The following is a 14,414-nucleotide window of genomic DNA, read 5'->3' as shown; positions in this document are numbered from 1 at the left end:
CTAATTTGGTATTTTTGATGTTTTTTTAATATAAATGCAAAAAATATATATAAAAAAATATGTATATAGTAGACGCTTCGCTTCCTAGATTTTTGGAAAATGGCACTTCTTATGCTTCACTTCCAAAAAATGTCCCCGCTTCGTGCAACATTGGCCCTGACTCTATCAACTGCAAACCCCTGTTGTTTGTGGTTGTGTCAGTGGCTATTCTCAACAACAATGAATTCCCATGACTTTGGCCTCATCTGCACTTGATTGCCACCAACCTAGTGAGGTTTTGAACTAGGCCTGCTAGATTTTTTGATAATATATTAACAAGTCCTCAACCATGGACCTCGCCTTTGACTCCATTAGACCAAGATTGAGAACACTAGTCTATTAGTGTGTCAATCCTATTAAAAGAAAAAAATAATAATAATAATAATTAAAACGCTAAAGTTTTATTTTTTTATGTTTACTAGGGTAAATTAGGGTTAGATTACAGCAAAATATGCATTTAATAGCATAAAATTCCTTGAATCTCATAGTCCTGGGGTTAGGATTTGCATATACTAAATTGGAAAAACAAAAAAAATCATTTTTGGGGTTGACATCTAGGGTTTTAGAGTTGTTTTATGTTTTTTCAGCCATTGAAAATTTTTTGCAACCTATTTACAAGTTTACACATTATAAAGCCTTTGTTTCTTTCTTTCTTATCATCAATTTAAGTTATTTTGTTATTATTGTCATAAATTTTGCATGTTGTAAATAGCGCTGCTTAAAAACCCTAATTTATATCAGAAATTGGTAATTTAAAGGTAGCATATGTATGGGAACCTAGTTAAGCCTCTCTAGAGCTAATTAGGCCCCCTAGATTTATCATTTAACCATAGGATCATTTGAACTCATTACCTTGGAATTACATCTCATCTCGCCCGGAGCCCTCCTTTATTGAACATTATCCCTAGGTGTTTTATTTAGCCCAACCATTGGAGGGTATTTATCCTAGGAGTGCTTGGATTATCTAATCTACAAGATCTATGGGGGAAGCCTCCCTTGTGAGGATAGTATCCGACCACAAAGCAGCAGAGGAGCAGTTGTTAAGGTGACAATGGTAATTACTAAATTTTGCGCTAACAATGGTAATTAGCGAGGCTTTGCGCTAAGTTACTAAATTTTGCACTAACAATCCTTAACCCTTGAACTCCATGACTTGTGTAATTTCTGCCACGTTGGTACTACAAACTAATTTGAGCAGGTATTTGAGGATCACCAAGGACATTATACATACAAAGGTTTCTTATCATTTCTTTATGTATTGCATTGTTGAAGAATTATAAATTCTTGTAATCCACTAGTCATTCAAGGAAAAACTTATACATGGTAGCTCATGACTTGATGCAATGAATTACATGAAAATGATGTTAGCATTAATGAATATTCTTTTGAGAAAGCAATATAGAGGAATTCAACAACATTTCATTAACAGTCTATGAAAGTAAAATAGTTATTATAAACAATTGAGTATATATATCCATCTCTAAAAAAACGATCATTTCCGTCTTACCTTCTTGCAACCTTGGGAAATCATCATTTCCAATAAGTTTAAGGTGCCAACTATGTTGTTTTTGTAGTAAAGCAGTGGCTTTGCTACACTCTCTCCGACAGCTTTCAACCCAGCAAAATGAATGACAGCATCAAATCTACAATATAAAAGGGAGAAATTCATTTTATATCTAAGCAAAATGAAACCACTACTTATCCATTGTAAAAAAAAAGTACAATCAACACTTTAATTATAAAGAAGATTTAAAAAAAAAAAGCATTGAAAAAGATGTGGTGTCAAAGTGTACTTTAAAATCCAATGTTCTTGAGAATGTGTTTATAATATATATGTCAATCATGACCACAATTTGCAATTTCCAATCAATTGTAGATACTTTTACAAGTTTTGTGTAGGAATGCAACTTTTAAAAGTTAATATAATAAGCAGTTAATCCAAATCCCTTGAATTATGGAGATCCTCTTCAAAGGATTTGCCTCCTTTAATTAATCAATGTCACAGATGCTAGTGTAGTTAAATTTATTTCTACAACGCTGTTTACTGGATTGTACAAGTATTATTAAATAAAAGAGGTAATTCCTTGAGAAGAACCACCAAATCTGTTTAACCAGAATCATGAAATTTGATATATTTTTGGCAGGTTTAGATTTGTATAGGTACAATCCTCTGAAGACATTAGGAATGAATTTTAAGTCCAAAACAGACTTCTCAACTTCAAGGGTAGTCCCAAATTACCTATCTATTATTTCTTAAAAGAAAATCAGCTCTGGCAAACAATTGCCTTAAATTTGGATATTATCATCTCAGTGACTCCACAACAATCATCGCATGTTGCAAGAATTTTGAAAGACCTCAACAGACACATAAAGTCATCCTTCATGAAGACATGAAAATCAGCTCTGGCAAACAATTGCCTTAAATTTGGATACTATGATCTCAGTGACTCCACAACAATCATTGCATGTTACAGGAATTTTGAAAGACCTCAATAGATACATAAAGCCGTCCTCCATGAAGACATTAAAAGCAGAGTTGTGATGTGTCCAAAAGAAATTAAGAGCAAGAAAACCCTTGTTCTTCCCAAAGTTTACCTTAGCCATAGTCAACAATTTCAAGCATAGCCAGAAAAATACTTGATCATCAAATGAAGTATGCAACCTTTGGCTCTATCCACACAAGAAAACACCAACTAGATCTACAGAAGCATTCATGGAAGAAAAGAACAAACTCACTAAAGAATAATAAAGATGTGCACTAGATGCTCAAAAGGAAAATAGTGATAAAGAAAGAAAAGATGTTAGTCAATAAATAGGATTGCAACGATGAAGAATCCAGGAAGAACTTTATAAATGAGCTCTGGGAGAATATCAGATCAGATGTGCACTCTGTTTTCCCTCTAAACCGAATACCTTATGGTAGAAACTACAAAACAAACAGGTTTCAGTTCAATCCACCTTCAACAAAGAAGCATATATAATGTCAGAACACAGCTATTTCCCTACCAACAAGAAAATGAGCACCCCTTGAACAGTTCTATTAGATAGAAGGAATAGGATGAAGTGTGTGGTTACGAGGAAGTAGATCCTTTAACATTCAGTACTCTTTTTTGCATGTTGATGAGACAATAACCAAAGGCCTTCTCCAAGAATATGTTAATTAATTACAAGGTCATACATCATAGTATAACTAAAATCAAAAGAACATGAAATAGATGCAGAATTTGACTCATTCACAAAGATTACATGACCATTAAAGAGATCATAAGTTTTAGTCTTTCAGAGCACAAATGCATGAGAATAAGAGTTTTCACATCTTAACTATGTCGATTTCTGTTGCATAGGAGCCTAAGTCACATGACATGAGGACAGAGGGCACAGAAATATAAGTATCTGAACACTCTCTCCGTATATATGAGTGTGTGCGCGTGTAGACAGATAGACAGAGAGCATGCCCCCCTGTCCTGTTTCCAGGGTCAAGGTGTCCCATATTGGATACCCATCCTAAAGAAATTACAAATGACATACAAACGTGAAATATAGACATAAATATCCAAATGTTTTAAAAATTAGAACATCAACAAAACACTTGGAATCCATTCAAATCTTGATTTTACCCTTCACCTGCAGGATGAAAAACTATGAAAGCTCTTTCCCTATAGCTAGAAGAGAGAAAATGCCAATAGAAAAACATTTTTTTGAATCAAACGTGCTTAACACATATCCTATTTTAGCCTTTAGGACACGAATCCAATCAATGTCCTCAATTGGATGTATCCTATTTCTTCAATAGGAACACATATTTGCAGTAGAATATTTGTTACAAAATATGACAATGATTATCCTCTAATCAAAAATTGGTTTGCCACCTTTAAAATTGCTGCTCACTTCTAAAGTTAATCATACTTTTAAATTTAACAAAAGTAGGAAGCCCAACTAAAATGGCCATTGTATCATTAACATCACTCACCCTCTCCTCCCTTAATGACCAATCATCTCCCAAAAATTATGTAACTTCTCCTTGCTAGATTCCATGGAGATCAAGACATCCACAAGTTGATCTTTAGTACTACAACACACAACTTCAACTTCTTTGTTTTGCACATAATCCCTAATGAAGTGGTGGCAGATCTCAGTGTGCTTAGTCCTCACATGAAAAGATGGATTTTTCATGAGCTTAATCATGCTCTGCTTGTCACAATAGAGAAGCATGGGTTGAGTTTGTAAAAGGTTCATATCATGGAGAGCCCTCTTTCACCATATCATTTCACATGTTGCACCAACTGCTGCCTTGTACTTTGCCTCTTTAAAGACATTGCAAAGGTTGATTACTCCTCACCAATCCACAAAATTACTCCTGATCCGATGTTAAACGAGTAACCTGTGGTGTCTTATCTCTTTCCAATACAAGTTGCTCACTCCTAGTCTATCTACCCAGTTTGAAATCATCACTCTGCACATACTCAAGCTCGTAAGGCTTTTCACATACCTAAGGAGACCCCTTGTTACTTTTCACTGAACATTGTTTCGACTTGCCATATATATTAGCGCAATCCCAACTATGTAACTCAAATATGACCACATAGACCTGAGGTAGATCAACTTTCTTGCCAAATGACTTAATAAAGTTGCATCCGACAACTTTGAATCGTCACAACTTATAGACATCTTAGCCACCATAGGCATAGACATCTTAAGTTACCAAAGTCTTGCATGTTTCAAGAAATTTAAAATGGTTTATGGTTTGTGTCCAATTCAGTAACAGAGATGTGTCTATGAAGTTTGCATTTTAGGCAAGCAAAATAGAGATAAATTTGACAAAAGAGATGCCTTCAAGCATGTATGAAATTGGAATTGATCTATTGTGACCTATGTGGTTTTATGATATTTATATAATTAGCAAGTGTGGAGTAATAAATTGTAACAGTAATATCAATGAGATAATATAAGTTAGAATTATTCGACAAATGACCTCAAGAGTATGTCAATCAAACTGAAAAGTACATCCAACAAAGAAAAGAACAATGTGGAAGTGAAAAAGAAGTTTCTTAGATAAAAGCAAAAGAACTATAAATATAGGAGGGAATCTAAGTGCTGAAGGGTTAAAGAGTGCAACTAGGGCTAATTCCCCATCCTAGAAGCCCCTCCTTTGATGGCTCATCCCTCCATTGGATCACCCTTGATGGCACTTTTCTTCACCTCAAAAATTAGAATTTTTGCTCACCTGCAAATGCCTTATTTCAAGTCGGCTCAGGTCTGCCCCTCTTCAAGTCGGCCCAGTAATGAAGAGACGTGACTTTTCACCCCACTTGAGATCAAAATGCCCAAGGAAATGCCCGAGTTTCATATGAACCATGAAGGAGTTTGTCAAGGTTGTGCAGCTGGGAAACATACAAGGGACCATTCCCTTCTAGATAGGATTAGCTAAGAATAAGTAAGTTTATGATGAGCAGTACAGATACTGTTCTGTACTTTAGCAGACGTTTTAGGGGTGAAGTTATTTTTAGTGTTCTTCATATGAGAAAAGTTATTTTCAATAAGCTAGTCTGTTATCTTTATCTTCAGTCTTTAATTTTGTCAAAATTTTATATCTATGTGTGTGTGTATGCATGCGGGTGCATGTGATCTATCTGATAGTAAATATCACAAAGACTTAAATTTCAGCTTTGAAATATTTATGGTGTTTGTTCCTTTCTACATCTGTTGTTGCTTTGAAACTTTTGAATAATTCACGGAAGCAGTAATGATTTTTTATTTCCTGATCATGAATGAAAAAAATTACAAGCTGAAAAGAGCAAATGTTGGGTGAAATAGAAGAATTCTACATTATGAACAGCCAATATACAATTCTTTCAATCTATAGCAGAGACGGTAAAATTTCAGAGATCTTTGGTCCTTCTACATTCAAGGGCATGTTTCAATGGAAATAAGTGCCAAAGTAACAACAAGAGACTGCCACACATTGAAAGATAATCACAAAATTAAGCATAAGTAAAAAGTGTAAAATAAGAGAAAACTCACTCTGTTGATAAGAACAATTTCTCCATAGCTTCTTTATCCAGAAGATCAATCTAAAAATGAAAGACCGAAAAAGTATACAATCAGCTCCTGAAATGACTAAAAGTTTAGCAAAACCCTCAGCATAGTATATAGTTAATGATACTCAATGAATGTCCTTGATTTTCAAACTTATGAAAGATTGACTTTTATATAAATATTATAACGCACTCCTCATCTAGCCAGCAATTTAGCTCAAGAAAGTGTACCAAGAAAAGCAGATATGGCATCTTCTTTGTAACATCACAAACATAATGAGACAATTATTTCAAATTCAATTACTACTGAAAGAGTACCTATCATATAACCATATTGTTTATTTCCTTGTCTTTTGAATTCAAAAAAGTCTAATGAAAGTTCGAATATATTTACCTTGCTAAATCCTACAAATTCTTTTCACATTAGTATGTGGCTACATAGAAAAGCAGATAAATCAGCTTACCCTTTGTAACATCACAAACATAATAAGACAATTATTTTGAACTCGATTACTATGCAAGAACCTGGCATAAAAGCATATTGTTTATCTCTTTCTGATTTGAACTCAAACAGGTTTAATGCATGTTTGCGTGTATTTAACTTGCTAAGATCCTACAAATTCATTTCACATTAGTCTGTGGCTACATGTTTATTTTCATTAGAAAAAAAAAAACTGGAAACAAAAGGAATGTTTTTAGAAGTTTGTATACACACGATTTAATAGGCCAATTAATTAACTTTACTCAATCTAGTTAATGAATTAACAGTACATAAAAAGTTACTCCTGCGCATGTGGCTGTCAGACCAAACTCTTGAACATTTTCATCCCTACACTCATATTAAAAATCTATTAACACTAAAGAGCAAGGCATGCCTCCATGAATGGATGCAACTCAAACTGTTCCACTTTACTGAACTTTCCATTAAAATAACAAAGAGGACAAATGATCCATGGTAATGCCCATGATGTTTGGCAGATTGACAACCTAGGACTACCAAGGAAATTTTAGGTTTATGAAAGGAAGATACTAGTGATTAAAGGAGACAATAAAATGACAAACATACACACTAGAATGGTACGAGGAGAAACTTGTCCCACCTACTTAACTTACCAGTAACATCACCTTTAGGCTTTAAGAGGTATTACTCACAAACACCCATTACATACCAAAAAACTTGTCAAAAAGCCCATTTTTGGCACATGTTTCTCATTTCTTGGTAAGTAACACGTTTCTCAAGAAACCTCTTCCATTTTCAGTGAAGCCTGAGTATTCCTTAGAGAGACTGTTTCCATTACCAAGTTTTTCAACAAAACTTGTATATCTCAGCAAGTTTTTCTATATATATATAATTGACACAAAACCCTAAAACTAGATTTGGTCCACAAGCAAATTCTTTACAAACCCATAACCCATTGGAATGGATCTGATTTAATGCTCACTATGTTTCTACACATGTATAGATAGATAGATAGATGTTAATCAAGACCAAAACCCTAAACCCAGACTTGGTCTAAACTCCACGAGCAAACTCTTTATATACCCATAACCCATTGTCTTTTCCTCTCATAAACTACATTGTATTGTTGAAGCTCGAGTGTTTAAGATTGGGGTTGAAGTTGTTGAAGCTGATGTAGCTGCATGGGCATAATAACTGGTTGAGACAAAGCAACCAAAATTGCATTGCTATTTCATCTAAGCATACAAGGGAGGAAGTAAATATCACAATGTCATCAATCAAGTAAATATCCCATGCAGGTAGTTTTGAAAGTAAATTAAATATAAAGGGTTTTCACTTTCAAGTATTCAGAAATATTTTCGTCTACTTTTTGTGGTGATCAATTGACTTTGAACTAAATAGATAAAAGAAATTGGAATGCCTTAAGAAATGTAGGTGACATAGCCACATGTGCATATCTCACACAATAATTAACCTGTTGAATTATAAAATACAAACAATTTAATTGCAAAACATTATAAAATATAGACAAACTAATTGCGAACACTGTTGTTGAGTTTTTTCTTTTGCATTTATAGAGGGATAGCATTAAATTAAAGAATGAGTACAATATCAACTGCAGTAAGCTATACAGCATAGGAATAAAGATACTCTGTAGACCAAAGTCCAGCCGCGAACTATGCAGTCTGTACGTCCATAGAATGTCATGTTATCTTAATTCAACTTCGGAAGGCATCTATGAGCTGAATACCCAGTGAACAACTAAGTAAACTAGTGAAATTCCAAGCTGGTTAAGACTGAACACAATGTTACAAGAAGCATTTATTTATAAAGATCAAGAAAATTACAGACAGCTTACAGTCCATTCCCGGGATGTGTCACATGCAGGTCAAGTGGTAACAACTGTTGATTTGTGTCCCTGCTCAAGCGTTGAACTATGAGGCAGGTCAATTGTCTGGTGTTCACAAAGGCACTGCCCTCAGGGTCAGTCATCAAAGGTTAGTTGTCAATTAGTGCTGTGTCAAGTATCTAGTGCAGAGCTCAGTTGGGTCAAGACTCAAATCTGACTCCCAATGGCTCTGAAATCCAGGTTTAAATTATTGGTCTCATCATCTACCCCAATAGACCATCTTTGTCAGGCCTCCATCCGTAATGCACCATGGAATAATTGTTGGCATCCTCTTTTCCTCCACCTTAGGTTACATCATGTCAGCCCATTTTTCTGTGGATTGTTTGCTTGCTGGTTTTATTGTTTTTCCTTGTTACCTGTACCTATTCATTTTTTCAAAAATTCCTTGATTATTTTCTAGGTTCCTTTGTCTTCACAAAAAAAGTAAAAAAATAGACTACACAACAAAGCACACTTAGCAACAAAACTAGGGCTAACATCAAAAGTAAAGATACTCTGTAGACCAGATTCCAGTTTGAGAATATGCAGTTTGTATGTGCATACAATGTCAAATTATCTTAATTCAACTTAAGAAGGCAGCTCCAACCTGAATACCCAGTAAACAGATAAGTAAACTAGTGAAAGTTCCGGCCAGTCAAAACTGTACAGAATATTTCAAAAGATAATAATTTATACAGGGCAAGGCAATTACAAATAGTTCCAGTCCATTACTGGCAGGTGTCCCTTGCAGGTTGAGTGGTAGTGACTGTTGATTCGTCTCCCTGCTCAAACGTCTAACTCTGAGAAGGCCAATTGTCTAGTGCTCACCAAGCCACTGCTATAGGGATCAGTCATCAGACTTCAGGTGTCAACTAGAGCCATGTCAAGTACCTACTGCAGAGCTATGTTGGGTCAAACCTAACACAAAATGGCTCTCACATTCAAGTTCCTACGACCACTCTAATCATCCACCCCCTAGGCTGTTTTTGTTATGTCTCTATCTGAAACGCTTCATGCAATAATTTGGTTGGCATCCTCTTTTCCTCAGCATTAGGTGACGTGTTTGCACTTCTTTTGAGGGTTGTTTCTTCTTCTGTCTTGGCATTTTGCCTTGGTGCCTGTACCTCTTCATTTTTAACTAATTTCTTCATTACTTTCTAGATTTCTTCATTACTTACTTAATAAACAAACAAACAAACAACATGACAAAGCATACTTAGTGACAAGACTAGGCTTAATATGTATGGATTAGAAGCAACCCTTACATTGAATCTCACCATGCTAGATTGATGCATTCTAGCGAAAATCGATCTTTGGAGAAGCTCAATTCAATTAAGAACACCTTAACCAATTAACCATGCCTTTAAAAAACTATCAAATGGTAAGGATAGTACTAGATCACTTAGGGAAAACTCTTGGCATGTTTTGGGCTTCGTAGTAACTCAAACCACTCTATACTATATCCCTATGTTTAAAGTATAGGGTATTTAAATGACACATGCTAGTCAACGGAAGTCATGAGCATTACAACCATAGACTAAATTTCTATAATTAGGTCTTCGTTGTGACATCCTCAATATATTGGAAATCTGGTGTCTCCATTTATAGGTTCCAAGAAGCTTAACAACCTCATCTGCTTATTTCTATAATCATCCATCTACAGAAAGCATGCAATGTTAAGATTAAAAATTGTACAAAGATAAAGCTTATAATGGTCTTGGTGGGTCTAATGGTTAAGAACATGTCTTTCCTTGTAAGAGGTCATAGATTCAAATCTAGAGGGGAGTAGAGAATGTAAACCTCCACAGACTTTAGTAGTCAAATCACTGCAAGGAGGCAGATCCCTTGTCCCAGAAACAAGGGGTCTCATAAACCAATTTGATGTCAGGCTTGGCCATGACCTAAAAATTAGATTATTAGTATAGCTTGAGTGGGCATAATGGTTAATAATATGTGTTTCCTTATAAGAGGTCACAAGCTCAAATCCAAAGGGGGGTAGAGTATGTACACCTCCATAGACTTTGGCAGTCAAATCGCTGCACAGAAGTGGGTCCCTTGTCCCACAAACAAGGGGATCTCATACACCAATTTGGTATATGGCTTGGCTGTGACATTAAAATTAGATTATTATTATTATTATTATTATTCAAAGGGAGACTCTAGCTCTGTTAGTAAAATGTATTTGACACATGCATAACATCAACATAGAACCAATTTGCAGTAAAACTATGTTGAAGATCTGTTTTAATATAAAGCCTCTTTCTCACTTTTGAAGCAATGAAGGTATGAGGGAAACAATCTTCAAATGTAATGACGCTGGGATAATCACAAAGGACTCCTAGCTTCTTTGGAGATGAGCCTAAGCGCGTTCGGTCAACAAGTCATGCTATATATGGGAACCTTTAAATGTAAAGAAGCTGGAAAAACTACAAAAGGCTTCCTAACTTCTTTGAAGATTGGCCTTAGACGGTTGGGTCAATATAACATACCATATACAGGAGACTCCTTGGATCCGAAGATGTGTCCAAGCCTAGGTGATATCCCCTAACTGTAGTCATCTCAGTCTAGCCAACAAAAGACCAAATTATTTTCATGACATGAAGACAGTTAATCACTTGAAGATGGTTGTTTGGAGAACAACTTGAAGATAAATATAATCTTGTAAGGATATTGTCACCATGCAAGAACTGTCCAATGATGAGATAAATTAACTGGAAGACAACTGCTCCCATGGTGATGGAGATTTGAACTAGAATTTGTCAAAAACAATCAATAAAAATCAATAATATTCAAAATTGCAAGAATGCAAGCAAGCTCCTATAGATAGTAACACTTAACAGAGTTCAAGTAGAAATTGAAGTACTTTAGCTCCAGTTTCCTTAGAGAAAGAAGAACCGAGAGACTCTAGAGTCTGGAAAGCACAATTGGACCCAAAGAAACAATTTATTACCTGTCATGGACTATTACTACCAACTGAATGACAGATAATAAATTACTAGAATGGACTATTACTAGACAACTAGAATTGACTATTACTAGACAACTAGAATGGAGTCTGGACTATTACTAGCAACATAGACCTGACAGCAGAAACAGAATGAAGTCCCATCCGTTAACTAGGGAGGCCAAACAATATATCAGCTAATAATGTTGCCTGGAGTAAAATGCTTGGCAATGAATCTCTACATATCCATCCAATTTGTATGTAGCTTTGGCTGTACTGAGGTTCTTTATTTAGCTTTTATGGTCTATCACATGCAAGTTTCCAAGTGCTATTTTGCATATTAAGTTTCTTCCTGCTCTAGAAAACTAGAAAATAGTTTGTGTCTGAATCCCTTTCACTAACAAGGCACACTTTACAGTCACTGTGAATTTTGCATTCTGATTTAATCTTAAACATAAAAGGAGGTAATGAACTATCTATATGAATGATCATTGATATCCTCATGTCAGAAAGTTGCAAAAAGGGCCTATAAAGAGGAAACAAATGTGGCCCCCTGAGCTTGATAACAGGCCAAGGAAAAAGGATAGAACTGTGCTCCCACTCTAAATCTCGGCAGTTCTTCAGCCAAGGATAAGCATCTTGCAGAGGGCAACGTTCCACAAAGTTACAAACTTGTGATTGGACTGTACATCAAAAGGATAAGGATATCAAAAAAGGCTCAGAAGCTATAACCTGATAAGGATAAGAAGATTGCAGAGGGCAACAATCTACATATGAATGTACATCATCATTGTCCCTGAAGCAAAAGGATGGATCTCAGTTAAAGGCTCAGAAACAATAACCTTCAAGGACAAGCAGATGAAAGAGGGCAAGGATCTACACAGACATCAGTGTAAAGTAAATCATCAGAGGCTCTGAAGCATAGGACAAAGATCAGGTAAAAGGTTCAAAACCATACACCAATACAGATCAAGCAGACTGCAGAGAACAACACCCTACAGCACCATAAGTAGAACACACATTATTGACGTTCCGGAGGCAGAGGATGGACATCAACCAAAGATTAAAATACAGTAACCTGATATTTATGCAGGTAGTCATACACAGGCACAGACCATGCAGGAAAATAAAGTCCATTGAAGAATAAGCTTCTGAATTCAGTTTGTCTAAAGTGATGCTTTCTGCAAGTTTCTGGGCTTAAAAAAGGTTTTGCCATGACCACTGTATCCATTGATGATCATAACAATTAAACCAGAACTTGTTACCACACTTTACATCTTCATGAGCATGTCTGACTAATGGATATTGGTCAGACAATAGTTTTTCCGCCATTAGGAAACAACATCATAGTAACTGTGACTACATCTCCATCCTATTACCAACAAAGCCACAAAATTGAAACCTGTTTCTAAAACAGAGATCACAACTGATGATAAATACTATGATATGAAATTTCAATTAGAAATAAACTAGCAGATACTAAAAATCCATTTCACCAATTATGGAAACGAGTTAGGCCACGATTTTTTGTTTTGATTTTGAGTTAGTAAAGTTTAGGGCTCAGAACGTGTTAGGCGGCCATGTTCTTCCCATGTTACGAACAGTTTACAAGTTCATGATTTTGTGTCCACAACTATCTCATGACCCATGGCACTCTTGCCACAAAATTGAAACCTGTTTCTAAAACAGAGATCACAACTGATGATAAATACTATGATGTGAAATTTCAATTACAAATAAACTAGCAGATACTAAAAATACATTTCACCAATTATGGAAACGAGTTAGGCCACGATTTTTTGTTTTGATTTTGAGTTACTAAAGTTTAGGGCTCAGAACGTGTTAGGAGGTCATGTTCTTCCCATGTTACGAACAGTTTACAAGTTCATGATTTTGTGTTCACAGCTATCTCATGACCCATGGCACTCTTGCCACAAAATTGAAACCTGTTTCTAAAACAGAGATCACAACTGATGATAATTACTATGATATGAAATTTCAATTACAAATAAACCAGCAGATACTAAAAATCCATTTCACCAATTATGGAAACGAGTTAGGCCACGATTTTTTGTTTTGATTTTGAGTTAGTAAAGTTTAGGGCTCAGAACGTGTTAGGCGGCCATGTTCTTCCCATGTTACGAACAGTTTACAGGTTCATGATTTTGTGTTCACAGCTATCTCATGACCCATGGCACTCTCTAGAGGTGGGGAGAAGAGCAAATTATAAACCTCACTAATTCGCCCCTAAATAGAAAGGCCAGGTTGGGGTTAGCCCAATAATCAACAGTGATGTCGGGAGAGGATACATGCAGACTCACAATGGATTAGATAGCTATGGAATCAAACATATAGCAGCAAATCGATCTGAAAGATTCAAATTTTACCATCAGATAAGCTAATGAAAATTATTAAAAAGAAAAACCTTATGGAAGGTGAGATTGCCCCCATATTCGCCAGCGAGCTTAGCAACTCTTCTAATAGCTTCTTCCGAAGAGTTATCCAGATTATCAATTACAACAACCCTGTAACCACCCAGCAGCAGCTGCAAAGTAGTGTGACTGCCAACATAACCAGCTCCTCCGGTGACCAGAATGTTCTTTCCTTGGCTCTCCATGTTCACTATCGCTCTGTATTAGCCCAAAAACTTCAAAAATCTAAAGAGTAGCATGCCTCAATAAATACCCAAATGACAATTCTAGATAGTTGACTCAGGGGATCTGCATGGTAGGAATAAACAGCAGATCTTCTTGACATAACCCGGACTTTTTTTTGTGAGAAAATAATATCAATGCCAACAAAAGTCCCGTGACGCGCCACTCATTCCATGGTTGGTTCACACATTTCATATCATGAAAGCCAGGTTAGCCAGCTTTATAATTTCATTGGCGTGCGTGCATTTTTTAATTAATCGGCCCCTTGTCAACAAAGTCAATTAATTCATTGGAAAATGTTAGCTATGAAAGAAAGGCGTGATTGCTTCTCTTCACGATGATTTTAATTACATTACATTTCATTGTTTGGCATTATGTTTTTATCATCATCATG

At 35.7% G+C, this 14,414-nt stretch overlaps 1 protein-coding gene across 1 annotated transcript in view; it reads right to left on the bottom strand.

Moving 5' to 3' along the window:
• LOC149234353 (UDP-glucose 4-epimerase GEPI48-like) overlaps window positions 1-14,232 on the bottom strand; it is a 54,323-nt gene extending 40,091 nt beyond the window's left edge. Inside the window, exons 1-3 of the mRNA XM_089371801.1 lie at window positions 13,792-14,232; window positions 6,061-6,110; window positions 1,547-1,682 (exon numbers count right to left, since the gene is read on the bottom strand). Coding sequence (XP_089227927.1) covers window positions 1,547-1,682; window positions 6,061-6,110; window positions 13,792-13,983 — 378 coding nt within the window. The 5' untranslated portion in view covers window positions 13,984-14,232. The remainder of the gene's footprint in view (window positions 1-1,546; window positions 1,683-6,060; window positions 6,111-13,791) is intronic.
• Between the last annotated feature and the right edge of the window lie 182 nt (window positions 14,233-14,414).

The sequence above is a fragment of the Pinus tabuliformis genome, chromosome 8 (assembly GCF_031772625.1).
Source record: "Pinus tabuliformis cultivar Carrire ecotype Pingquan chromosome 8, CPIR1, whole genome shotgun sequence".
NCBI lineage: Eukaryota > Viridiplantae > Streptophyta > Pinopsida > Pinales > Pinaceae > Pinus > Pinus tabuliformis.
This window is presented reverse-complemented; position numbering and strand designations above follow the sequence as displayed.